The sequence below is a fragment of the Leucoraja erinacea genome, chromosome 31 (assembly GCF_028641065.1).
Source record: "Leucoraja erinacea ecotype New England chromosome 31, Leri_hhj_1, whole genome shotgun sequence".
Taxonomy (NCBI): Eukaryota; Metazoa; Chordata; class Chondrichthyes; order Rajiformes; family Rajidae; genus Leucoraja; species Leucoraja erinaceus.
The window spans coordinates 23,167,867-23,194,756 of NC_073407.1; the positions used below are offsets into that span (position 1 = coordinate 23,167,867).

Below are 26,890 nucleotides of genomic sequence, written 5' to 3' on the forward strand. Positions count from 1 at the left end.
TCTAAACTCCAGAGTGTACAAGCCCAGCTGCTCCATTCTCTCAGCACATGACAGTCCCGCCATCCCGGGAATTAACCTTGTAAACCTACGCTGCACTCCCTCAATAGCACGAATGTCCTTCCTCAAATTAGGGGACCAAAACTGCACACAATACTCCCGGTGTGGTCTCACTAGGGCCCTGTACAACTGCAGAAGGAATAAACCAAGCCAATTAACCTACAATCCTGGATGTCTTTGGAGTGTGGGAGGAAACCGTACATCCCGGAGAAAACCCACGCGGTCACGGGGAGAACGTACAAACTCCGTACAGACTGTAAGGCAGTAACTCTACGCTGCGCCACCGTGCCACGCAGTAGATGTAGCCCAGTCCGTGACATAGACCAGAGTTTCCACCATTCGTTCCATCTACACTATGATGCCTCGGAAAAGCAGCCAACATAATTAACGACTTATCCCACCCCGGTCGTTCCTTCTCCATACTTTTGTCAAGTACAGAAGTTTGAAAGTGTGCAACACCAGACTCAGGAACAACTTCCTCCCCTCTGCAGTCTGAAGAAGCATCTCCACCCGAAACATCACCTATTCCTTTTCTCCAGATGCTGCCTGACACCGCTGAGTTACTCCAGCATTTTGTGTCCATCTTCTGTGTAAACCAGCATCTGCTGTTCCTTCCTACACATTTAGAAGCCCCTTCATTAAGGCAATTATGCAAAGAAGGTTGCCGTCTACATTTTGTTGTCTTGTGAAGAATTAATCACTCTCTTTCCTCGCAATACAGCCCAATCGAAAACAAATCACAGCGTGTTATTTATTACAAAGCAAGCATGAGTAAATGTCATACAGAGTGATACAGCGTGGAAACAGGCCCCACGGCCCAACTTGCCCACACCAGGCAACGTGTCCCATCTACTCTAGTCCCACCTGTCTGCGTTTGGTCCATATCCCTCCAAACCTGTCCCATCCATGTACCTGTCTAACTATTTCTTAAACGGTGGGACTGTCCCAGCCTCAACTACCACCTCTGGCAGCTCGTTCCATACACCCACCACTCTTTGAGTGAAAAAATATACCCCTCAGATTCCTATTAAATCTTTTCCCCTTCACCTTGAACCTATGTCCTCTGGGACACCTTCAGTGTTAAGCAAAAGTTTGCTTCAGGATCTGAAACCCGTGACTACTGGGTTATTTGCATTCCTTAGTGTTCAAAATTCCCAACATAAGATCATCTGTAAGTGATGATTGATCAGCGATTAGTGAGTTTGCTGCCATGTATTTATTCCCCAATGACTGGTGTTTTATCATTTCATTCTCCCATCCAACATTTTGCCCATAGACGATTTAAAAAGAGACAGCACTTTTCATCAAAATGTAAAATATACTCTCACTAATGGAAACGAATGGCCTGTATTTCTAAACTAAACTAAACTGAAGATACTGTTCTTGTTGCAGGATATATTTTGAGTAAAATATTGGCAGTAATCATGTGATATTCCTTTCACAGAATATAGTTTGTACGGCAGGACATACGTGGCACCCACACCCTAAAACGATTCACTGCATTAAATCTTGTGAGGTAAGACCCTTTGAGTTGTTTTCAGGTTTTCGCTGACAGAGTCTTGCCTTACTATGTTTCTTTAAATGGTAAAATTAAGTTTGCCTTGAATGCTAAAGCTTATACATGTGGACATGCCCATGTATTGCACCATTATTGTTACCGTTATATAACCTGCAGGGCATAATTCATCCACAACTTTCGGAGACCTAATGGCGGAGGGTTTGATTGTGGAGGTCCATCAGATACGCAATCAAGGGATATGGGGAAAAAGCAGGAACGGGGTACTGATTTTGGATGATCAGCCATGATCATATTGAATGGCGGTGCTGGCTTGAAGGGCCGAACGGCCTACTCCTGCACCTATTTTCTATGTTCCTATGATATGCCCATTTCACCAAACTGCTAATGAAAACTGTGCTCCACTTCATAGAGCAGTGAAGAATTCATTGCAGGTAGACAAAAGTGCTGGAGAAACTCAGCGGGTAAGGCAGCATCTATGGAGCGAAGGAAATAGGCAACGTTTCGGGACGAAACGTTGCCTATTTCCTTCGCTCCATAGATGCTGCCTCACCCGCTGAGTTTCTCCAGCATTTTTGTCTACCTTCGATTTTCCAGCATCTGCAGTTCCTTCTTAAAGAATTCATGGCATGTCATGGAACTTCTGTACCATGTACTTGGTACATGTCACTTCTGCATGTCTTGGTAAGGAGATAGCATAGCAAGCTTATTGTGACCCAATCGGGAGGATGAGGGGTGATCTTATAGAGGTGTACAACATTGTGAGAGGAATAGATCGGGTAAATGTACAGAGTCCCTTGCCCAGAGTAGGTGAATCGAGAACCGGAGGACATAGGTCCAAGGTGAAGGGGGAAAGATGTAATGGTAACATGAGGGCTAATTTTTTCACACAAAGGGTGATGGGTGGTACTATTGCAATGTTGGAAGAAACATTTTGTTAAGTCACATTTATTTATATAGCACATTTAAAAAAACAACTCTTGTTGGCCAAAGTGCTTTACATTTGTTATAAGAATAGTATAAACAAACAAATTACATACACAGGTACACAAAAATGCTGGAGAAACTCAGCGGGTGCAGCAGCATCTATGGAGCGAAGGAAATAGGTGACGTTTCGGGCCGAAACCCTTCTTCAGACTGATGGGGGGTGGGGGGGAGAAGGAAGGAAAAAGGGAGGAGGAGGAGCCCGAGGGCGGGGGGATGGGAGGAGACAGCTCGAGGGTTAAGGAAGGGGAGGAGACAGCAAGGGCTAGCAAAACTGGGTGAATTCAACGTTCATGTCAACGGACGCAAGCAACCCAGGCGGAATATGAGGTGCTGTTCCTCCAATTTCCGGTGTTGCTCACTTTGGCAATGGAGGAGTCCCAGGACGGAGAGGTCGGATTGGGAATGGGAGGGGGAGTTGAAGTGCTGAGCCACCGGGAGTTCAGGTAGGTTATTGCGGAATGAACGGAGGTGTTCGGCGAAACGATCGCCCAACCTCCGTTTAGTATTCCTCCGCTTAGGAAGGAACTACATACATATATACATATAGCCCTCGCTCAGTGGACGTCAGGAAAGGCTTGGGAGTATAGATAAGTTTTTAGTCTTGACTTAAAGGAGTCGATGGAGGGGGCAGTTCTGATGGGAAGGGGGATGCTGTTCCACAGTCTAGGAGCTGCAACCGCAAAGGCACGGTCGCCCCTAAGCTTATGCCTAGACCGCGGGATATTCAGCGACCCCAAGTCGGCCGATCTGAGGGACCTGGAGGTGGAGTGGTGGGTGAGAAGACTTTTAATGTAGGAGAGGGCAAGCCCATTGAGGGCTTTGTAGACATAGAGGAGGGTCTTGAAATGTATACGGAACCGCACAGGGAGCCAGTGGAGAGAGGCCAGGATCGGGGTGATGTGGTCCCTTTTTCGGGTGCCCGTCAGGAGTCTCGCTGCGGCAGGTATGTGGATTGACCAGGTTTTAGAGGGATTTACTGCAGGACAAACGCAGGCAGGTGGGACTAGTGTTGATGGGAGATATTGGCCAAGTTGGGCTGAAGGGCCTGTTTCCACACTGTATCACTCTACGACTCTATGAACTCTAATCCTAAGAGAGAGAAAAAAGAGGCATGGGAGATTTGGAATGTGGTGGAATACTTTACATTCTATGTCTGAGATTTTTCAATTTTGGTGTGGTTGCAATCCTTTTAAAAAATAATCAAAACCTGCCGAACATAAAATTCAAGTGAGAGCATATGGTTAGCAGGGAGTCTAACGTAATAAATCATGCTCTGGGCTGTGGTCGGAATACAGTATTTCTATCTCTTTGTCATCAGATACACTTTGCCTGCTCCCATGCTGGGCTTGTTGTAAAGAAAGGCTGATTTACTTTGCTCAAAGATCGAACACCCTTTTAGTCTGAAGAAGGGTCTCGACCCAAAACATCACCTATTCCTTTCCTCCAGAGACCTTGCCTGACCCGCTGAGTTACTCCAGCTTTTTGTGTCTTCCCTTTTTGCAGATGAGCATGTCAGCTGATAAGACTTCCAGACTACCAAATACGATATCACAATCGCTTTTCTGAATGTGTCTGTTTGCAAAAATGTGTGATGTTATGTAGAGCAGTTTGCCTGATTGTCATGTTGCCAAGCAGTTTGAACATCTAACGCTGCCGTGTTATGTGCAGGAAGGAACTGCAGATGCAGGTTTACACCGAAGACAGACACAAAATGCTGGAGTAACTTATCGGGTAGGGCAGCCTCTCTTGGAGAGAAGGAATCGGGTGAAGTTTTCGGTTTTGGGAGTCTGAAGAAGGATCTGGACCCGAAACATCACCTATTCCTTTTCTCCAGAGATGCTGCCTGTCCCACTGAGTTACTCCAGCATTTTGTGTCTGTCCTCACTGCCGTATTTTGGCATTGTCGGCTCTTGTCACAGGCCAGCAAATAGCCAACTCTTTATTGGTGGACTCTCCCAATATCAAAGATGACGGGTAGCAGATGCTTGGAAATATATCTCCATCAATCCCCTCCAATTCACGCACCACCTCCTGAACTTGGGGTGAATGCATGGCACCACCACAGTCTGAAAATGCTTGAATTTCTTTCTTGAAATCTTACTCCATGAGTAAAACAAAGTCTTTAGGACGTATTGTCTTTCCGCTGACTGCTTAGCACACGACAATAAACTAGACACAACATTAGACTTTAGAGATATAGCATGGAAACAGGCCTTTTGGCCCACCGCATCCAGTACTTGCCAATGTGGCTATTTTAGTTTAGTTTAGTTTAGTTTAGTGCAGAGATAGAAACATAGAAAACAGGTGCAGGAGTAGGCCATTCGGCCCTTTGAGACTGCACCGCCATTCAATATGATCATGGCTGATCATCCAACTCGTTTACAGCGCGGAAACAGGCCCTTCGGCCCTTCGAGTCTGCACTGACCAGCGATCCCCGCACATCAACACTATCCTACAAACTAATGACAATTTACAATTTTACTGAAACCTGGGTCTCTGGCGCTGTAAGGCAACAAATCTACCGCTGCGCTGCTGCGCCTTCCACTAAAACTAAACTATCCAAAATAAAGTAGTTTGGTTCAGTGAGGGTCAATGTCACAATTTCTGATGTGAATTCTTGTTACCTGCATGGTAACCTCCCTACGTGGTAACAATTCACAGATTTATGACTCCACTTATGGAGGCCTCATATAAAGCACTCCGCCTGTGCTAGAACAGTTTTTTGTACAAGTGCCAAAGAAAGCCCTATGGAAGGGATTTAGGATAATGTGATGATTTACAATGCAGGGCCATAAATTAAATTCAGCTTTCCTGCCTGCAATACGGATTAGTACATTTATTTTGTGATCTTTGTCATACTCTGCTTTTCTTAATTGCTCTGAGACTCGCTATACCCAGTGCAGTGTGCATAAATTTAATCCAGTCTCTTCGGTTTCTTTGTCATCACCATAGCGAAGAGGCAGGTTACTGATTGTACATGCGATGTTGACTATGCACATGTATATTTTCTACGCTCTCCCTGCTCTCCTCCCCACTCTTACAAAACATACAAAATTCCTAAGGGGTTGGACAGGCTAGATGCAGGAAGATTGTTCCCGATGTTGGGGAAGACCAGAACAAGGGGTCACAGTTTAAGGATAAGGGGGAAATCTTTTAGGACCAAGATGAAAAAAAACATTTTTCACCCAGAGAGTGGTGAATCCCTGGAATTCTCTGCCACAGAAGGTAGTTGAGGCCAGTTCATTGGCTATATTTAAGAGGGAGTTAGATGTGGCCCTTGTGGCTAAATAATCAGGGGGTATGGAGAGAAGGCAGGTACAGGATACTGAGTTGGAAGGTCAGCCATGATCATATTGAATGGCGGTGAAGGCTCGAAGGATCGAATGGCCTACTCCTGCACCTATTTTCTATGTTTCTATGTTTCTCCAAAAACTGATGCAATAGGTCTTGGGTGTGCTCTGGAGTGGCCATTGGACAATGCAGGTCTGGGTAGTGAGTGCTCAGAAGATTAGTCTTAGCTTAGTTTGATTTAGTTTAGAGATACAGCGCGGAAACAGGCCCTTTGGTCCACCGATGCATCGCCAGCCATCGATACCCACACACTTATACTATCCTACACACGCACACACACGCACACACACTAGGGACAACTTACAATTTTACCAAGCCAATTAGCCAAAACCATTATTTTGTCAAACCATCATGCTTAAATTTGATAAAAATCTTGGCTCGTGCATGCATATTTTTCCAGGGACTTCTGGATATCAATCAAGATCTTGGATGGATGGATTGGAAAGGTGTTTCCAAGCTTGAAAAATCACCTACGCCATCCCAAGGATAGGCACTAAATGCTGGTGTAATACAATGGGTCAGTCAGCATCACTAAAGAACATGGTTAGGTGGTGTTTCGGGTCTGGGTTTGAAATGTCACCTAAACATTTACTCCATCAATGCTGTTTGAGCCTTTGAGTTACTCCAGCATTTTGTGTCTTTTCTTGGTAAACTAGCATCTGCAGTTCCTTGTCTCCACACCATCCCAACCTCTACAAAGACTACATTTGTTGACACGGTGGTAGGGTTCTTAGATAGACACAAAATGCTGGAGTAACTCAGCACGTCAGACAGCATCCCTGGAGAGAAGGATCCTTCTTCAATCTGAGTTCTTAGTTTAGTTTGGTTTTAGTTGACTTTAATTTAGTTTATAGTAACGAGAAAAGCTTTTGTTGCGTGCTAACCAGTCAACGGAAAGACCATACATTATTCTAATCAAGCTATCCACAGTGTACAGATACATGATAAAGGGAATACTGTTTATTGCAAGACAAAGTACAATAGTCCGATTAAAGATAGTCCGAGGGTCTCCAGTGAGTCAGATAGTAGCTTCATCAACTTGACCATTCCCTAATTGTTGATAGAACAGTTCAGTTGCCTGATAACAGCTGGGAAGAAACATTCTTGCTTTTGAGGGAGTGCAGCGTAGGTTTACAAAGTTAATTCCCAGGATGGTGGGACTGTCATATGCTGAGAGAATGGAGAGGCTGGTTTTGTATACTCTGGAGTTTAGAAGGATGAGAGGGTATCTTATTGAATCATATAAGACTATTAAGGGTTTGGACACGCTGGAGGCAGGAAATATGTTGGGGTAGTCCGGAACCAGAGGCCACAGTTTAAGAATAAGGGGTAAGCCATTTAGAATGGAGATGAGGAAACATTTTTTCACACAGGGAGTTGAGTGTATGTGGAATTCTCTGCCTCAGAGGGTGGTGGAGACCGGTTCTCTGGATAGAATGGCTTGATAAGGCTCTTAAAGATAGCAGAGTAAGGGGATATGAGGAGAAGGCAGGATCGGGGTACTGATTGGGGATGATCAGCCATGATCAACTTGAATGGAGGTGCTGGCTCGAATGGCCGAATGGCCTACTCCTGCACCTATTGTCTATTGTCTATTATCTAAACTGTCCCTGAATCTGGAGGTGTGCGTTTTCACACTTCTATACCTTTTTTCCCCGATGAGAGTGGGGAGAAGAGGGAGTGGCCAGGGTGTGACGGTCCTTGATGATGCTGCTGGCCTTGCCGAGGCAGTCAGTGGAAGGGAGGTTGGTGTGTGCGATGGTCTGGGCTGCGCCCACAATTCGCTGCAATTTCTTGCTGTCGCGGGCGGGGCTGTTCCCAAACCAAGCTGCGTCGCATCCCGATACAATGCTTTCAACGGCGCATCTGCAGAAGTTGATGAAGACATGTCGGACTTCCTAAATCCTTCTGAGGAAGTAGGTTGGCATGCGATTGTGCGCTTTGCAGGGGCACAGCGTGGCCCTCAATGTGCTGCTAAATAGAAATCAGCAGCTATTTCCAGCTTTGAATTGAATTAACAGACAAACTCTCTAGAAATGCAGGACATGTATTCAACACGGGAATGATTCAACATATCCATGGGGAGAGCTCACATAGTAATAAACCCCTTCATGAATGTAAGTAATGATGAGATATAAATAGCGTGTGAGCCAAGGCTATGTATTCTCAAGGCAATCAGAGGCTAATTTTGCTTTAAATTAAAATGACAAAATAATGAAATCCATTAACTTTCAGTATTAAATGAACGCATTTACACCCAAATGGGGAAACATGTCAGATCATATTCGACCTTCCTGATGAGATATGCAGAGGGAAAAGATCTCACTATTGACCCTGTTCGGGAGGGGAAGAGAAAAGGAACGTTCCTCCAGGATCTCCTCACAGGGAATGGAGCTAAAAGCATTTCTCCGCTCATGGTCCTGAAGGAATACGGTACTGGGGGATGAGAGGCAGGAAAGTCATTGCACACGTGGTATTTTTCTTCCTCTGCAGGGCTACCAACAGCAAGTTCACATTCTACAAAGATAATTGTAATAGCATGATTGACAGTCAGCTCATCTGGAAACATTCCAAAGACCCACTCAACTACAGACCCAAGCCCAGCCTATATACCACCCACAACATCCCTGGAATAAATCTTACACCAATTGCATACCTGGCACATTTACCTTGTTCTACAAGGGAACCAGTGCCAAGAAGAGTTAATCAGGACTTTATGGAGTTTTTTGGTCTGTGTTCAGCTGGCTTGGCACATCACAGGCAAATAAAGACATCGGCAATGAGATTTCAGATCACCCACCCAGAGATCTTTTCACAGGCGGCACGGTGGCGCAGCGGTAGAGTTGCAGCCTTGCAGCGACAGAGACCCGGGTTCAACCCTGACAACGGGTGCTGTCTATACGGAGTTTGTACATTCTCCCCGTGCCCTGCGTGGGTTTTGTCCGGGATCTCTAGTTTCCTCCCACACTCCAAAGACGTGTAGGATTGTAAAATGTAAAATTGTCCCTAGTGTGTGTAGGACAGTGTAAATGGGTGGGGATCGCTGGTCGGCACGGACTCGGTGGGCTGAAGGGCCTGTTTCTGCGGGATATCTATAAACTAAACTAAACTAAAACTAATGGCTAATGACCTGCGTGGGTTTTCTCCAGGTGCTCCGGATTCCTCCCACACTCCAAAGACGTAATTGGCTTGGTAAAATTGTAAATTGTCCCTAGTGTGTGTGGGATAGTGTTAGTGAGCGGGGGGTCGGTGGTCGGCATGGACGTGGTGGGCCGAAGGGCCTGTTTCCGCGCTGTATCTCTATATCAGTTTCGGTTTAGTACCGAGGTACAGTTAACTGCTCTCGTTGCTTGCTATCCAGTCAACAGCGCACACACACACACACACACACACACACACACACACGCACACACGCACACACGCACACACACGCACGCACGCACGCACGCACGCACACACACACACACACACACACACACACACACACACACACACACACACACACACACACACACACACACACACACACACACATATATATATAAAGTCGGAAGAAGGGTCTCGACCCGAAACATCGCCCATTCCTCTCCAGAGATGCTGCCTGTCCCGCTGAGTTACTCCAGCATTTTGTGTTTACATACATATATATACAGTATGTGTGTGGTAGACACAAAACTGGAGTAACTCAGCGGCACAGGCAGCATCTCTGGAAAAAAGGAATGGGTAACATTTCTGGTCGAGACCCTTCTCCAGACTGTGTGTGTGTGTGTGTGTGTGTGTGTGTGTGTGTGTGTGTGTGTGTGTGTGTGTGTGGGTGTGTGTGTGTGTGTGTGTGTGTGTGTGTGTGTGTGTGTGTGTGTGTGTGCATGCATGTATGTGTGTATATGTGTGTGTGTGTGTGTATGTGTGTATATGTGTGTGTGTGTGTGTGTGTGTGTGTGTGTGTGTGTGTGTGTGTGTGTGTGTGTATACAGCGATATACAGCGATCCAGCATTGAAACAGGCCCATATATATAATATTAGTATTATTATATATAATATTAGTATTATTATATAATAATCTATCTATTATTATTATTATTATTATTATTATATATAATCATACATATATATACCTGTATATTTTGGGTATATATATATTAGGTTTATATATCTGTATATGTAATGATAATAATAATATACACACACTCACGCTGCACTTCATTTTTGTTCAGCTATCAGGCAATAAAGGAAGTTGTCATCATTTTCCTGGCAATCAGCATTTCACATTTCCCATTTGTTATATTTGGCGCGCTGTGCTTTCACCTGACTTAACCTCGCATAGTCTCAGGCGGCAGGTTTGACCAGCCAGCGGCTGGAAGTCGGCAGAAGTTCAGTGGGCCGAAGGGCCTGTTTCCGCTCCGTATTTCTAAACTAAACTAAACTACATGGAAGTTTGACCTCACAGCAGGAGTGAGATGAAACTCATCCACCCACGTCTGATTCATTGACAGAACTAATAGTGCGAGCTGGATAGACTTTATTCAATCTGACTTCAAAACACTCCATCTTCATTCGACTACTTGCACTTCAAACATGACTTAACCGTACGGCTTCTGGATGTCTGCTCCCAGCTTATGTTCCCACACATACCCCACCAACATGCTAAGTGTTGGTCTGAAATGCTTCTGGATTCCATCTCCTGCAACATGAATAGTTTTCCTTGAGAACAGTTATAAATAAGGATAGGAGAGAAACATTAGTGAATGCTCTGTGGCAAACCAGCAACATCAAAGTGTTCTTTGAGCCGTTTAGTTGTCTTCCTCCATCAGAGAAGCTGCGCAACTACATTTGATTTTCCTTTGAGAAAATTATATTGCAATTCGAAAAATTAATGGTTAATTTTAATTTTTGACAACCCATATTCAGAATGTTTGTAAGGGCGGCACAGTGGTGGAGTTGCCACCTTGTAGCGCCACAAACCCGGGTTCGATCCTGATTTGTATTGGAATTAGAATTTGTACGTTCTCCCTGTGACCTGCGTGGGTTTTGGTCCGAGATCTCTGGTTTCCTCCCACACTCCAAAGACGTGTAGGTTTGCAAGATAATTTGCATGGTATGATTGTAAAATTGTCCCTAGTGTGTGTAGGACAGTGTTAATGTGTGGGGTGACCGCTGGTCAGCAGGGATATGGTTGGCTGAAGGGCCTGTTTCCAGGTATATCTCCAAACTAAACTAAACTAAATTAAAACTAATGGCTAATTTTAATTTGGACTACCCATATTCAAACTGTATGTAAGTGTGGCACAGTGGCGCAGCGGTAGAAATGCTGCCTTACTACGCCAGAGAGCCGGGTTCATAGAAACATAGAGAATAGGTGCAGGAGTAGGCCATTCGGCCCTTCGAGCCTGCACCGCAATTCAATATGATCATGGCTGATCATCCAACTCAGTATCCTGTACCTGCCTTCTCTCCATACCCCCTGATTCCTTTAGCCACAAGGGCCACATCTAACTCCCTCTTAAATATAGCCAATGAACTGTGGCCTCAACTACCTTCTGTGGCAGAGAATTCCAGAGATTCACCACTCTCTGTGTGAAAAATGTTTTCCTCATCTCGGTCCTAAAAGATTTCCCCCTTATCCTTAAACTGTGTGACCCCTTGTTCTGGACTTCCCCAACATCGGGAACAATCTTCCTGCATCTAGCCTGTCCAACCCCTGAAGAATTTTGTAAGTTTCTATAAGATCCCCCCTCAATCTTCTAAATTCTAGCGAGTACAAGCCGATCCTGCCTACGGGTGATGTCTGTACGGAGTTTGTACATTCTCCCCGTGACCGCATGGGTTTTCTCCGGGATCGCCGGTTTCCTCCCACACTCCAGATGTGCAGGTTTGTAGGTTACTTGGCTTCTGTAAACTGTCCCTAGTGTTCAATTCAATTCAACTTTAATGTCATCGCACAAATACAAGTATCAGTACAACGAAATGCAGTTTTGCGTCAGTCCGTAGTAGTTGTACATAAAGAAAAAAAAAAAAAAAAATAGAAAGAGGGAAGATACAGAATAATCAGGAAATACAGAATGATTAAACAAAGGGGATGGAGGGACCAGAGAAATCTATCGTCGGGACTCCGAGTTCATCAGTGTGATTGTGTTGTTATAGAAGCTTTTCCTCATCCTACTAGTACATGACCTGAGGCTCCTGCACTGCCTCCCTGATGGGAGGAGGGCAAACAGTCCATGGTTGGGGTGTGAGGGGTCTTTGATGATCTTCCCAGCCTGTCTCAGACACCGTTTTCGGTGGAGGACATCCATGGCAGGGAGCGGGGCACCGATGATGTGCTGCGCGGTTTTCACCACCCGTTGTAGTGCCTTCCTGTCCGCAGCAGTATGTGGGATAGAACGGGCGTAGGGGTGATTGCTGGTCGACGTGGACAAGGTGAGCAGAAGGGCCCGTTTCCACGCAGTATCTCTGAACTAAGCTAAAAAAATATTATCGTACAGTGCATAGTAAAAGCAATTTATTATGCAGTTTGCACTTTGTCACCTCATCTTCACCTCATCAGGACAATGAATGAATCAGATAGAGTATTTTAAACAAAACCAAACCTGGACTTTCTCACAAGTTGCAGGAGTAAAGACAAGACACAGGAGATGTATTCAGAGGCCCCACTCTCAGAGGGGAGTTATGTTGATAGTAGACAATCAATCTGAGATCAGGGCAACACAAAAGCATAAAGCATTTCTGATATCACTAGGGAATGCACTCCGCCATCAGTACAGTTACAAAGTTGTACTTAGCTCCAACAGATTTTCTGAGTGGTTACCGACAAACACTTTATAAAGTCACTGATATATAAACAGAAAATGTGGGAATGTTCAGCAGGTCAGGTGGCACCTTTACACTTTAGAGATACAGCGCGGAAACAGGCCGAGTTCACACCGACCAGCAAACACCCCGTACGCTAGCACTATCCTACACACATATTAAAATTTACAGAAGCCAATTAATTTACAAACCTGTATGTCTTCGGAGTGTGGGAGGAAACCGGAGCACCCGAAGAAAACCCACGCTGTTCACGGGGGAGAACGTACAAACTCTGTACAGACAGCACCCGTAGTCAGGATCGAACCCGGGTCTCTGGCGCTGTGAGGCAGCAACTCTACCGCTGCGCCACCGTGCCAACGCTTTAATGCACACGGAGCAACGTTTATTTGAAGAAGGGTCTCTGACCCGAATCATCACCCATTCATTCCTTCTCTCCAGAGATGCTGCCTGTCCCGCTGAGTTACTCCAGCTTTTTGTGTCTATCTTCGGTTAAAACCAGCACCTGCAGTTCTTTCTTACACAACGTTTGTGTCATTGTGCGACATAGCTTTGCAATCGGGACACTTTGGCAGTGTGGCGTGAAACCGGAGCACCTGGAGAACACGCACACAGTCATGGGGAGATCGTACAAACTCTGTACAGACAGCACCCAAAGTCAGGATCGAACCCGGGTCTCTGGCGCTGTGAGGCAGCAACTCTACCGCTGCCTCACCGTGCCGCACAATTTCTTCCATTGTAATGTGCAGAGTTGGAGGCACGGCAAAGCTTAGAAATGTTCTTCATTGAAGCCATCAGTTGGCTGAGTCCATCAGTGACAATGTGCACACCAATTTCATTGTTAACATTTCTTGCAACCTCAACTTGATATTTAGACTCTGCAGTTAAATGCAACAAATAAAATATATAATATGGTACTTGTTAATGAATTAACATCTAACAATTTATCAGATGTTTTATCTTTTAATTAAAAAAAAATCTAGCTTGTGAAATGTGAAGTACATACGGGCATAAGCTCTTGTACAAACAAAGATGACTACAGAGACACGAAATGCTGGAGAAACTCAGCGGGTGCGGCAGCATATATGGAGCATAGATGCTGCTGCACCCGCTGAGTTTCTCCAGCAATTTTGTCTACCTTCAAATAAAAATAGGTGATATTTCGGGTCAGAACCCTTCTTCAGACTAATGCAGATTTATTAAAAATGGAGATTGGACGGGGAATACTGTCAATACTGAAACAATTAACAGTTACCTGAACCACAGGGTTACACCCAAACGAGTGCCTTAAATTTGCACCCAGTTAATCCCTTTACAAGACAATAACCTACCTCCATCGACTGAGCCTCTGAAGATACACTCAGTGGGTCAGGCAGCTTCTCTGGCGAAAAGGAATAGGTGACCTTTGTGGTCTGAAGAAGGGTCTCAACCCGAAACGTCACCTATACCTTCTCTCCAGAGATGCTGCCTGACCCGCGGAATTACTCCAGCATTTTGTGTCTTTTCTTCCGTGCAAACCAGCATCTGCGGTTCCTTCTCACATTTTAACTGAGCCGCCACTGCACAATTATTTGCTTTCAGTTCCATGTGTTACGGGGGTGTTCAAATGTCCATCTCAGTATGGTGACCCAAGGTCAAATGCCTTGCCAAGTCACCCCACACTTTCATAGGCGGGAAACTCTGAAAGGCAGGAGCTACACCAAAAAATCCCAGAGTATCATAAAGGGCATTTCCCACCCCGGACACTCCCTGTTTGAACTGTTGCCGTCAGGCAGACGGTACAGATCTACAAGGACAAGGACGAACAGACTAAAAAACAGTTTTTACCCCACTGCTATAAAAGCACTAAATGTAGCCGCCAAGTAAAAGAGGGGCCAGACATACTAAGGGAATGTGGTACACTGTGAAATCGACAGAAGGATGGAGGGTTGGGTGTTTATGCGTGCTATTTTCGTGATATTTATTTTAGTTCTTTATCTTTTAATATTTTATCTTGTATGTATCGTTAGCTTTTAGAAATGTTTGAATGGTGCACTGACTGGCTGACATTTTTAAATTTCGTTGTACATGGTTCATGTTACATACTCTCTAGAATTTAGGAGATTGAGAGGGGATCTTATAGAAACTTACAAAATTCTTAAGGGGTTGGACAGGCTAGATGCAGGAAGATTGTTCCCGATGTTAGGGAAGTCCAGGACAAGGGGTCACAGCTTAAGGATAAAGGGGAAATCCTTTAAAACCGAGATGAGAAGAACTTTTTTCACACAGAGAGTGGTGAATCTCTGGAACTCTTTGCCACAGAGGGTAGTTGAGGCCAGTTTCATTGGCTATATTTAAGAGGGAGTTAGATGTGGCCCTTGTGGCTAAGGGGATCTAGGTTCTATTCTATTCTATGGCTAGCACCTAATTTCTATGTTTCTAATGACAATAAAGAAACTATTCTATTCTAGCTAGTTTGTTTGCAATCTCTACGGATTCTAATTGCTATTGTGTTTATTGCATAGCAGGCTTTCATGAGGGACAACTATTGCGATGGAATTAACAACCGAGCCTACTGCAGTTATGATGGAGGGGATTGCTGTGCTTCTACAGTCCTCACTAAAAAGGTTAGGATCCTTTAAAATTGCTTCATTAAAATATATCTTCGCCCATGTTTGAACAGCAGTGTGCTTGCGCGTTGTGTCCTGTGTTATCTCTGGAGACCAAAGGTGGTTTCCTTTTGTATTTAGGTTAAAGATACGGCACGGAAACAGGCCCCTCAGCCCACCGAGTCCGCACCGACCAGCGATCCCCGCTCACTAAGTCCATCCTACACTAGGGACAGCTTTTTTTTCTCCACAATTATACCAAGCCAATTAACCTACACACCTGTACGCCTTTGGAGTGTGGGAGGAGACCGGAGAGCCCGGAGAGAACCCACCTGGTCACAGGGAGTAATGTACAAACTCTGTACAGACAAGCATACTGCAGTCAGGATCGAACCCGGGTCTCTGGCGCTGTAATTGCTGTAAGGCAGCCACTCTACCGCTGCGCCACCGTGCTGCCCATGTGTAGGTGAGATAGCGTAGACCTAGTGTGATCGGGTGATCGCTGGTCGGCGAGGACTCGGTGGGCCGAAGAGCCTGTTTCCATGCTGTATCCCTAAACTAAAACTAAACTAAAGATATTAATGACTGGCCAATGGTGATATTTCACAGCTTGGTCAAATGTCCTCCTTAAAATGTTATTGATACAGGTAAGAAATTGATGGGTGTCTCACCAGGGCAAGTATGTGTGTGTTAAAGCATCCTTTGAGCAATGACAAGGATCTACAGGAACTTGGAGAGAAATACAAGCCAACTTCTATAATGTGTTATCGAGCTCCCATGAGATAAGTGGGCCATTAAAGTTTTGTAGACACTGTATGTAGTACAGAAGCATCATAATTTTTTCTGCTCTGGTTTTGGATCTCTCCCTCTTTTCTCTCTCTCTCTCTCTCCTTCCTCCTACACGCAATGGCCTTCCCCCACCCACATTCACATCTTGAAAGTTGGAACTTTGCAGTTATTCCACAAAAATGCCGGTCTCGTCATTCCCAATCCAACAGATCTTGCAGAATTCCCACACGGGAAAGTACGCAGCGTATGATCAGGTGCAGCTCAATAAATAGAGATGAGCAGATTCTTGGAAGGAGGGCCAACTCTGAATGAAATAAGTGAATAAGTTTATTGGCCAAGTATTCACATACAAGGAATTTGCCTTGGTGCTCCGCAAGCAAGTGACAACATGACAAACAGTGACAGTTACGAATGACACATAAAACATTAAACATTAATAATAAAACATCAACTCTGGTAAAGAAAGCATTCTGTTTTACCAATGACATAGCCACAAAAAGCAGGTGCAACTCAGCGCGGGGCAGGCAGCATCTCTGGAGAGAAGGGATTGGTGACGTTTCAGGTCGAGACCCTTCTTCAGACTGAGAGTCAGGGAAGAGGGCGTCCAGAGTTATGGAAGGTTACACACGGCATGGAAGGTGTGAAAAGGACAGATCAAAGGAAATATTCAATGGTTCATTGTTGGCTGAGGGGAAGGTGACAACAAGGTGTACAAATAATATTAATCAGGAGGGCAGTGAAACTAGCAGGAGATCTAGGTTGGGGGTGGGGCAGAGAGAGTGGAAAGCAAGGGTTACTTGAATTTAGAGAAATCAATATTCAGACCGCCGGGTTGTATGTTGTCTGCTGTTCCCCATTATCTGAATGCAGTGCAGGTGGCTTGTAGGTAGCACAGTAACACTGAACTTGAGATGTGGCACCAGGTTTGGTGGTAGGGAGGTAACTGGAATGGAATGACGTGGCCATCAGACCTGTTCCTCAGCGAGGAGAGATGGGAAAAGCACGTGGCCAATGCAAAGAACTCTCTGTGATTGCAACAACATTGGCATCACCTTGTGTATAAAGTCAGATTAATGGAGGAATTAAATGGTTTGGTGGCAAACATTTCTGTCCCAAAGTGGTGACGTTAAGAAGGCATGGAGTATGCTTGCCTTCAGAGGCTGAGGCAATGAGTAGAAGCGTTGGGGCGCCATGCTGCCGTTGAACAAAACATTGGTTGGACTGTACTTGGAGTTGATGAACCGAATGGGCAAAGCTCAGAGCGCAATGAATGGAACATAAAAATACCGAATGTACATCTCACCCCAACCCACCGTCTGTACAACAGGAGAGGTGGATAAAAAGTCAAGACTTTTGCATGATTTTAATTACAGTGTCTTCATCATAGCACAAACGCCATCAAATGAATGAAATGAATGAATAAGTTTATTGGCCAAGTATTCACATACAAGGAATTTGCCTTGGTGCTCCGCAGGCAGACGCCATCAAATTCATTAACAAAAGTGCACGTTCTTGCTCTGGAATTGTGCAGAATGGGATCTTGCCGATACCGGGCAATAAAATACGTTTTGCTGGCATCATCTGCCCAAAACGCCTGGAGAATTTCATGCTTTACCTCATCAAGGGGAGTGGAACTGTTCTCGTCTCCATAATTTGACAAGCCAGGCTTCACACAAGTACCTCATCTGGAAGTGATGCCCACCATCGATGTATTAATGCCAGTTCCCCAGAGTATTGGCAGTAGAATGTCAATCTGCAACGAGGCTTATAGCAGAGCAGCTTGTTCTGTTAGAGCTAACAATGGCTTCAACAAGTCAAGCTGACACTCAGCAATAAGGTCGGCAATATCCATACAGAGTGCAGTATTAAAGAAAGTGAAATGTGCGGAAAATCAATTGTGGAAGTGTCTATTGCTTCTAGACGAGGTTTCTAGGATATTAACCCTTTACTGAACAAAATAATAAAATAAGGAAGATAGACACGAATGATGTCAACGTAACAGATTTAGCAAAGGCATGATCTGACATAGAGATGGAATGAGGCTTTCATATCTAGACCCAGAATTAGAATCTAGAGCATTTAACGGCCTGTCCCACTTGCCGATTTTTTCGGAGATTGCCGGTGTCATATCAATGTCGCCAAAAGATTTTGAACATTTCAAAATCCAGCGGCAACAAAAAAATGTTGGGAATGTTGAAAAAACACCGCGTGTCAAAATGTCATCACGCTGCGTCATGCCGCAAATTTTTGGGTGACCTGATACGTCAATGATGCCGGCAGTCGCTGAAAAAATTGCCAAGTGCGACAGGCCCTTTACACTCCGGAATGCGACAGCGCTATACTATGATAATGTTTTCCACAAAAGCTTTACCGCCAATGTCGGCATTAGAACTTTGGTCCAATGCATCCAATAATGGAGAAGAAAAGTTTGTGCTCAAGGCACTAAAATGAACTTACCATCAAATCGCACAAAATAAGTTCTCCATTTGATGGTGAGGATGAGAGTGAATCAGATTAAAATATATGGCCAATAGTAATTAAGAGGGAACTGCAGATGCTGGAGAATCGAAGGTTACACAAAAAAGCTGGAGAAACTCAGCGGGTGCAGCAGCATCTATGGAGCGAACAAATAGGCAACGTTTCGGGCCGAAACGCTTCTTCTGAAGAAGGGTTTCGGGCCGAAACGTTGCCTATTTCCTTCGCTCCATAAATGCTGCTGCAGCCGCTGAGTTTCTCCAGCTTTTTTGTGTAACCATGGCCAATAGTAATGTCTGGCAGCGGACCAAAGCCAAGCCATCTCATATACAGTATATGATAAATCTGCTTCCTTCTTCTCAGATGCTGCCTTGACCTCTGACTATTTCCAGTTTCAAACTACTTCCAAATTCTTCTTCTTCTTCTTCTTGAGTATGGCGTACACAGCCTAAAGTCGTAGGACAACTTGTTCTATTTGATCTTATTTGACTGTGAACGCTAGGTTGATTGCATTCGCCGAAACAGGGCGGACCACATGAAGGTTGCAATCTTCCACCCCACTTCCAAATTCCAGAACCTGCAACATATTGCTGTTGTAAGCAAGATGTTGCAATGTGGTCTCACTTGCTTATGAACCTTAACAAGGCATAAGCTAGTGAGAAAGCCAGTGTATTCATTGCTCTTTATCTCTCTACATCACCATCCATATCTCTTGTTTCCCTTATCCCTAACCAGTCTGAAGAAGGTTCTTGACCCAAAACGTCACCCATTCCTTCCCTCCAGAGATGCTGCCTGTGCACCTGCCACAGTTCCTTCCCACACAGTCATATCTGATCGTTTGATCTGATCCATTTCAGATGCTAGAATGCACATCTTTAAAAGGGACAGTGTTAGTGGGTGACAACTATTACCTTGCTGCAGATAGAAGACTATTTGTTGTGGCATGAAGTGATAAGCTCTGTAATGAGATGCAATTTCGGGCACTGTAAAAATAAATGGAATCTCAAATTGTTCAACTGGGCCAATTTTAACTGCTCCAGGATTGCAATCAATTGCTTTGGCAGGGTGAAAAGCCGAGTAAAAAAATTGTTTCTGCTTTTCAAAAACCTGGCAATTAATTGGTGTTAATTTTTCTAGCTTAGTTTAGTTTAGAGATACTGCGCGGGAACAGACCCTTCGACCCACCGAGTCTGCACCGACAGCAATCCCCGCACACTGACACCACCCTACACGCACTTAAATACCAAGCCAATTAACCTACAAACCTGCACGTCTTTGGAGTGTGGGAGGAAACTGGAGTGAAATTGGAGAGAACCCACGCAGGTCACTGGGAGAACGCACAAACTCCGTACAGACAGCACCCGTAGTCGGGATCGAACCCGGGACCTCTGGGTGTTCTGAATGTCCAAAATCAACTGGCGTGGATTGTGGATCTTCAAAAAAAAAAGCAACAAATGTGCTTGCATTAAACATTTTTCATGAGTAAACACTGTCCTACTGACTTCCCCTGAAAGCCTCCCTTATGTCTCTCCGAGTGTTGGCTCTGACAGGCTGTTTCTAAACGCCCCTTGAATTACAGGAGTGGAACACAGCTGTGGCCCTGTGGATCAGTGTTGCTCCCAACACATGTTTACACAGCTCGCTAAGCTGAATGTATTACGTGCACTGTATTGCAGCCCAGAGCTATACCAGGGAATAGAGTATGGACACAAAAAGGAGTTTTATCACAGTGGAAGCAAGCAAATATTCTTACCAGAAGATTATCGTTCCACCCGGTTGCTCCCTTGAAAAAAGTTGTGCTTGCAATAGTGAACATGCGTACATTTTCTTAGAGCACGATATTTTTGAAAGGTTGAGTTTACTGTTCTCTCAGGAATGTTTTGTGGTGCTACCTTTCCGTACAAAAAATATAATGGACTCCTGTTTCCTATCACTTAACATTTACAAATCCATTCCTGAAGTCCTCCACTAGCTGTTCACGAGAAGAATGCTTTTGCATTTACATTTCCTATTGAAGATTAAACATGTTTCGTCCTCTTGTTTACAGGAGTGAGAAGCCAGTGGGAGGGTAGACAACATCTTTTCTGTAGGAAGGAACTGCAGATGCTGGTTTAAACTGAGGATAGACACAAATTGCTGGAGTAACACAGCGGGACATGCAGCGTCTCTGGAGAGAAGGAATGCATGACGTTTCGGGTTGAGACCCTTCTTTGGACTGGTCCAGTCTGATGAAGGGTCTCGACCCGGAACGTCACCCATTCCTTCTCTCCAGAGATGCTGCCTGTCCTGCTGAGTACCTCCAGCCTTTTGTGCCTATCATCTCTTCTTTTCTTGCGAGTGGCCTCATAGATTTTTTGCAGTCTTCCTCCCTTACACTTCTGTATTAGGAACCAAAACAGAACACAATACTCCAGATGCAAAGGGAATATATATTTAGATATTACGTTAGTTTATTGTCACGTGTACCGAGGTACAGGGAAAAGCTTTTGTTGTGTGCTATCCAGCCAGCAGAAAGACAATACATGATTACATTCGAGCCATTTACAGTGTATAGATACATGATAAGTGGTGAATCTGTGGAATTCGTTGATATAGATGGCTGTGGAGGCCAAGTCGGTAGATATTTTTAAGACAGAGATATATTCCTGAGTAGTACCGGTGTCGGGGGGATGATGGGGAGAAGGCAGGAGAATGGGGTTAAGAGGGAGAGATAGATCAGCCATGATTGAACGGCGGAGTGGACTTGATGGGCTAAATGGCCTAATTCTGCTCCTATCACTTATACGATACAACTTCAGCTACTTGGAATTATAGATCATATCCTTAATTATTTAAGTTTTTCTTTGCTTTCTTTCATATCTGAGAGTAACAAGGTGATAATATACGGAACTACAAACAAATGCTAATCTCCAGCCAGCATCTATCTCATCCTCCTTGCCAGTTAGAATCGTACACACTTTGGGACAATTTACAATATTTTACCAAAACCCATTAGCTTGCACAACTTTGGAATGTGGGAGGAAACCAGAGAACCCGGGGGAAAGCCCACACATGTCACAGGGAGAACGTACAAACTCCGTACCGACAGCACCCGTGGTCAGGATCGAACCTGAGTCTCTGGCGCTGTAAAGCAGCCACTCTACCGCTGTGCTGCCCTGTTGATGACAATTTAAACTGAACACCCGCCTGCACATGTACATCCATCCTTGTTTATGTCTGTCTAAATTGCCTCTTAAACTTTGCTATCATTTATACCATCTTCAACATTCCTATTCTTGAATTCCAAGTATCATTTTTCTCCCAGTGGACAAGTTTCTTTAAATGCCTGTAGATTACTTGCAGATTAAAATCATTAACAAATTTAGCATCAATGGCAAGGCAAGATAGATCGACAACTGCCCGAATTAAGTTCATGACGACTGCTGAACCAACTTAAGTCTGACTACTAACTTACAACAACCTAAGTGCCTTCCAACACGCTTCATCATAGTTTGTTCCTGCTGTTCAGCCGGACACATCATAACGTGGCATTTACTCCGTGACCAAGCAACTTGAGCAAAGACATTGAATTTAGTTTAGTTTAGTTCACGGAAACCGAGTCCGCGCCGACCAGCGATCGCCCCGTACAAACCCGGGACAATTTAGCATTTTACAGAAAGCCAATTAACCTCCAAACCTGCACGTCTTTGGTGTTTGAGGGGAGAAATTACAAACCCCGTACGGACAAGCACCCGTGGTCAGGATTTAACCCGGGTCTTTGGTGCTGTAAGGCAGCAACTCTACTGCTGCACCACCCAGGGGCAGATTAACCATTAAGCAGACTAAGCACGTGCGTAGGGCACCAGGGCCAAAGGGGGCACCACAAAGTTGGGAAAAGGGTGAAAAGAAAAAAAACCAAACGAAGATTTGTAAAAAAAATTGATAAAACTAGTGCAAATTGATCATAATGTTCTGTTTCTTGATTATGGTGCACCGTAGGGTTATCTTCCCAGGTGTACCACAAGGTCAACAACTAAAATGGACTGGGTCAGTGTGGAAAGGAGGGGGGGCACCAAGATTGGTCAGTGCTTAGGGCACCAGTGAGCCTAAATCCGCCCCTGGCACCACCATGCCGTATAACTCTGATATCAAAATATTAAAAAGGTTCACTGCCTTGCCCTGGCCTCTAAGCTTCTCCATGGAAACTGCCCCATTCGTTATTTCAAATCTACCCCCAACTTTCCAAGTCAACCCTTGTTCAATTCTTCATCAATGATTAAAAAAACAATCACACTAAGATAGACTCCACTGATACAACTTCATTTTTTTTTAGTAAAACATCAACTAAACGTTAGGTGAAGGACACACAGGGTCTGAAGGAATCATCTCCAGCCTTGCGCCCATCTCTTCCTTCTCTGAGACCAGTTAGCTGCTTGTCACACTCTTTTCCAGTTTACTTCTAGAGAAAGAATTGCAGATGCTGGTTGATACCGAAGATAGACACAAAATGCTGGAGTAACTCAGTGGGTCAGGAAGCATCTATGGAGAAAAGGAATAGGTGATGTTTCAGATCGGAACCCTTCTTCAGGCTGATAGACGGAGGTGGGGGGGGGGGACTGGAAAACTGGTCCCACCACCCTCCACCTCTATCTTTCAGTCTGAAGAAGGATTCTGACATGAAACATCACCTATTCCTTTTCACCAGAGATGGTCTACTTCTAGAGCATGCTCCTTAAGCCATTATGCTTCTCCTGAATTCGCATCCTATGATCAACTAATTTCTTTATTAATGTTCTGAAGAAGGGTAGGATAGGGTGGTATTTTGCTTCTTTTGGACATAGAATTATATAGCACAGAAACTGGACCTTCAGCCCATCATGTCCATACCGACCATCAAGTACCTATCCTGACTAATCATATTTAGCTTGGCCCATAGTCCTCCAGAACTAAGTAATTCAGCTAGTCATCCAGATACCATGTAAATGCTGTGGGAGTCCCATCAACCAAATTTGGGGGTGAAAACGTTTCTTCTTAGGTCCCCTCTAAACCTCTTGCACCTTACCCTTCTTTTAATTGTTACACCTTGTCAACCCTTATTCAACACAGTACATGATGAGATGCAACAAAGCGATGGAAATGCAAGCTATGTAAAACATAGTGAGTAATGCTGTTGAACGAGGTATTTGGGGAATTCAGCTAAAACTGGCAAAGCGGGCCCAGGTTTAACATTGGTAGCGGTAGAGTTGCTGCCTTACACAGTCAGGGACTCGAGTTCGATCCCGACTGCGGATGCTGTCTGTACAGAGTTTGCACGTTCTCCCCGTGACCTGCGAGGCTTTTCTCCAAGATCTCCAAATACGTGCAGGCTTGTAGGTTAATTGGCTTCGGTAAAATTGTAAATTGTCCCCAGTGTGTAGAATAGTGCTCGTGTACGGGGGGATCGCTGGTTGGCGCGGACTTGATGGGCCGAAGGGCCTGTTTCTGCACTGTATCTCTAAAGTCTAAAGTAAAATCTCCTTCAAAAGGCAGCAAGCATCTCAGAGTGAAGTTCTCCCTCGAAACCTCTCTGGATTAAACAGCACCAACATTTAAGTGCTCAAATTCTGGAGGTATAACCAGAGCCAATAGATTAATTACTGCCGGTTTACCAATTCCCAAATTGAAGCCCATTAAAAGAAAATTTTTAATCGAGTGGGTAAATAGGTTTTCTGAGTGATTCGAGTATAGTATCACAGCAAGAGATAAAGGAATCAACAGTCATGTCAGATAGACACAGAGAGCTGGAGTAACTCAGCGGGACAGGCAGCATTTCTGGGGAGAAGGAATGGGTGACGTTTCGGGTCAGACGCCTGTCAATGAAAAAACCGTGGCCATGTAAAGTCTGATGGAATTCAACGTTATTGTTTTTGTTTTATTTATCAAACTTTGAACACGTTATTTTAATCTTCCGCGGAAGATTTATGGTAGCGGCCACATGACTATTTATGAGCTGTGTTAGAAAATATCCCGAGCTCCGGGCAGCAAAGAGAAATTTATAACGGCGGGTGATAAAACTGTTGAAGTCAACTGGAGCGGAAAAGTCGAGGGTCTCCACACAACATTTGACAATATCAAAGGTTCTGAACTTCCATCCAGGCATACAGGATCTGTCTGCTTTTTACGCTTCCTCCACAGTTCGTATTAATCAGCCAGTGTAGACATTAAAATGCAAAGACCTCAGAATCTCGCTTCAAGTTTTTTCGAATGTTCTTTTCACATTTTTAAGGGAATGGAGTAAAAACAGAGAAAACTATTAATTTAACAGCACCAATTTTATATTGTAATTAGCTTCCCAAAATATCATTCCAAACTGCTTATTTGCAACTGCATCTATTCAGTTGGTTAGGCCTTACCTAGTTTAGCAACGCAGGCATTTTGATTTTAGTTTAGTTTAGAGATACAGCGCGGACACAGGCCCTTCTGCCCAACGGGTCCGCTCGGACCAGCGATCCCCGGCACACCATCTTGCACATTAGCCCGTCAGCACTATCCTACACACACTAGGGACAATTTACAACTTTTGATCAAAGCTAAATTAACCTACAAACCTGTATGAGTTTGGAGTGTGGGACGAAACCGGAGCACCAGGGAAAACTCACAGGGCTCACATGGAGAACGTACAGACTCCGTATAGACAGCACCTGTAGCCTGGATCGAACCCGGGTCTCTGGCACTGTAAGGCATCAAATCTACCGCTGCGCCACCGTGCCACCCATACCGGATTTAAGTTGTTCATCTCTTTCAAATGTAAAACAAGGTTAATATTCTTAACATTACATAATAAGCCCTGCAAATGCTGCTTTGAAGCTTTTACCATTAACGTGACTTACCATAGTCTTGTTATTAGGCCCTTCCGCCCACCGAGTCCCGCTAATCACCCGCACACTAGCACTATCCCGCATACAATTCACAATTTTTACCAAAGCCAATGAATCTATAAACCTGCACATCTGTCAAATTTTTTTAATTTTTTTTTTTAATTTATTATTATTATTATTATTTTTTATTTTTTTATTTTTTTTTTATTTTTATGATACTGCCTGTAAGGGAAATTTATTTTGTTGTCTCAAATTGAGACAATGACAATAAATTTGAATACAATACAATACAATACAAATGTGGGAGGAACCCGGAGAAAACACATGCTGTCACAGGCAGAACTTGCAAACTCCACACAGACTTGATCCCGGCTCTCTGGTGCTGTGAGGCAGCAACTCTACCGCTGTGCCACTGTGCCACTGTGCCAACCAAAATAACTTTTGTCCTTTCCATGCCATTTCCAATCGTAAAGGTCTCCACTCCTGCCCTCTTTATAAAACATAGAACAATACAGCAATCCAGATTCAGGGACAGTTGTTATCAGGCAATGTAACTATCCTCCCACAACTAGAGAGCAGTCCTGAACTACAATCTACATCATTGGGGACCCTCAGATTATCGGACTTTACTGTCTTTACCTTGAACTAAAGGTTATTCCCTTATCATCGTAGACAAAAATGCTGGAGAAACTCAGCGGGTGAGGCAGCATCTATAGAGCGAAGGAATAGGTGACGTTTCGGGTCTCGACCCGAAACGTCACCTATTCCTTCGCTCCATAGATGCTGCCTCACCCGCTGAGTTTCTTCAGCATTTTTGTCTACCTTCGATTTTTCCAGCATCTGCAGTTCTTTCTTAAACATTTCCTTGTCATGTATCTGTACACTGTGGATGGCTCGATTGTAATCATGTATAGTCTTTCCGCTGACTGGTTAGCGCACACACAACAAAAGCTTCCCACTGTACCTCGGTACACGTGACAATAAACAAACACTGAACTGAATTGAAATACTTTGCACTCAAAGCAATCCATAGATGTATAAGGCAGGTACAGGATACTGAGTTGGATAAGGCAGGTACAAGATACTGAGTTGGATGATCAGCCATGATCATATTGAATGGCGGTGCAGGCTCGAAGGGCCGAATGGCCTACTCCTGCACCTAATTTCTATGTTTCTATGCATTCTCTGTAACATACATTCTCTCTCAGTCCCATCAAAGTCTTTTCTGATTCTCCCACCAACATGACGACAGGCATGAGGGGCAATCTACAGTGGCTAATTAACCTGGGACCTTAGTGATGTGCAAGCAAGCCAGAGCATGTGGCGAAAACATAAGCAGTGACAGACAGAACCTACTCCACCAGGCTCCAGTCTTTCCGTTGGCTGGTTAGCACACAACAAATGCTTTTCACTGTACCATGGTCCACGCACACATTCCTTCAGGAAGGAGATGAGGAGGAATTTCTTTCGTCAGTGGGTGGTGAATC

General features: G+C 44.4%; 1 protein-coding gene across 1 annotated transcript in view; it reads left to right on the forward strand.

Annotated features, from left to right (window-relative positions):
• LOC129711801 (pappalysin-1-like) overlaps positions 1-26,890 on the forward strand; it is a 241,752-nt gene that overhangs the window by 173,478 nt on the left and 41,384 nt on the right. The window contains exons 21-22 of the mRNA XM_055659738.1: positions 1,502-1,573; positions 15,220-15,321. Coding sequence (XP_055515713.1) covers positions 1,502-1,573; positions 15,220-15,321 — 174 coding nt within the window. The remainder of the gene's footprint in view (positions 1-1,501; positions 1,574-15,219; positions 15,322-26,890) is intronic.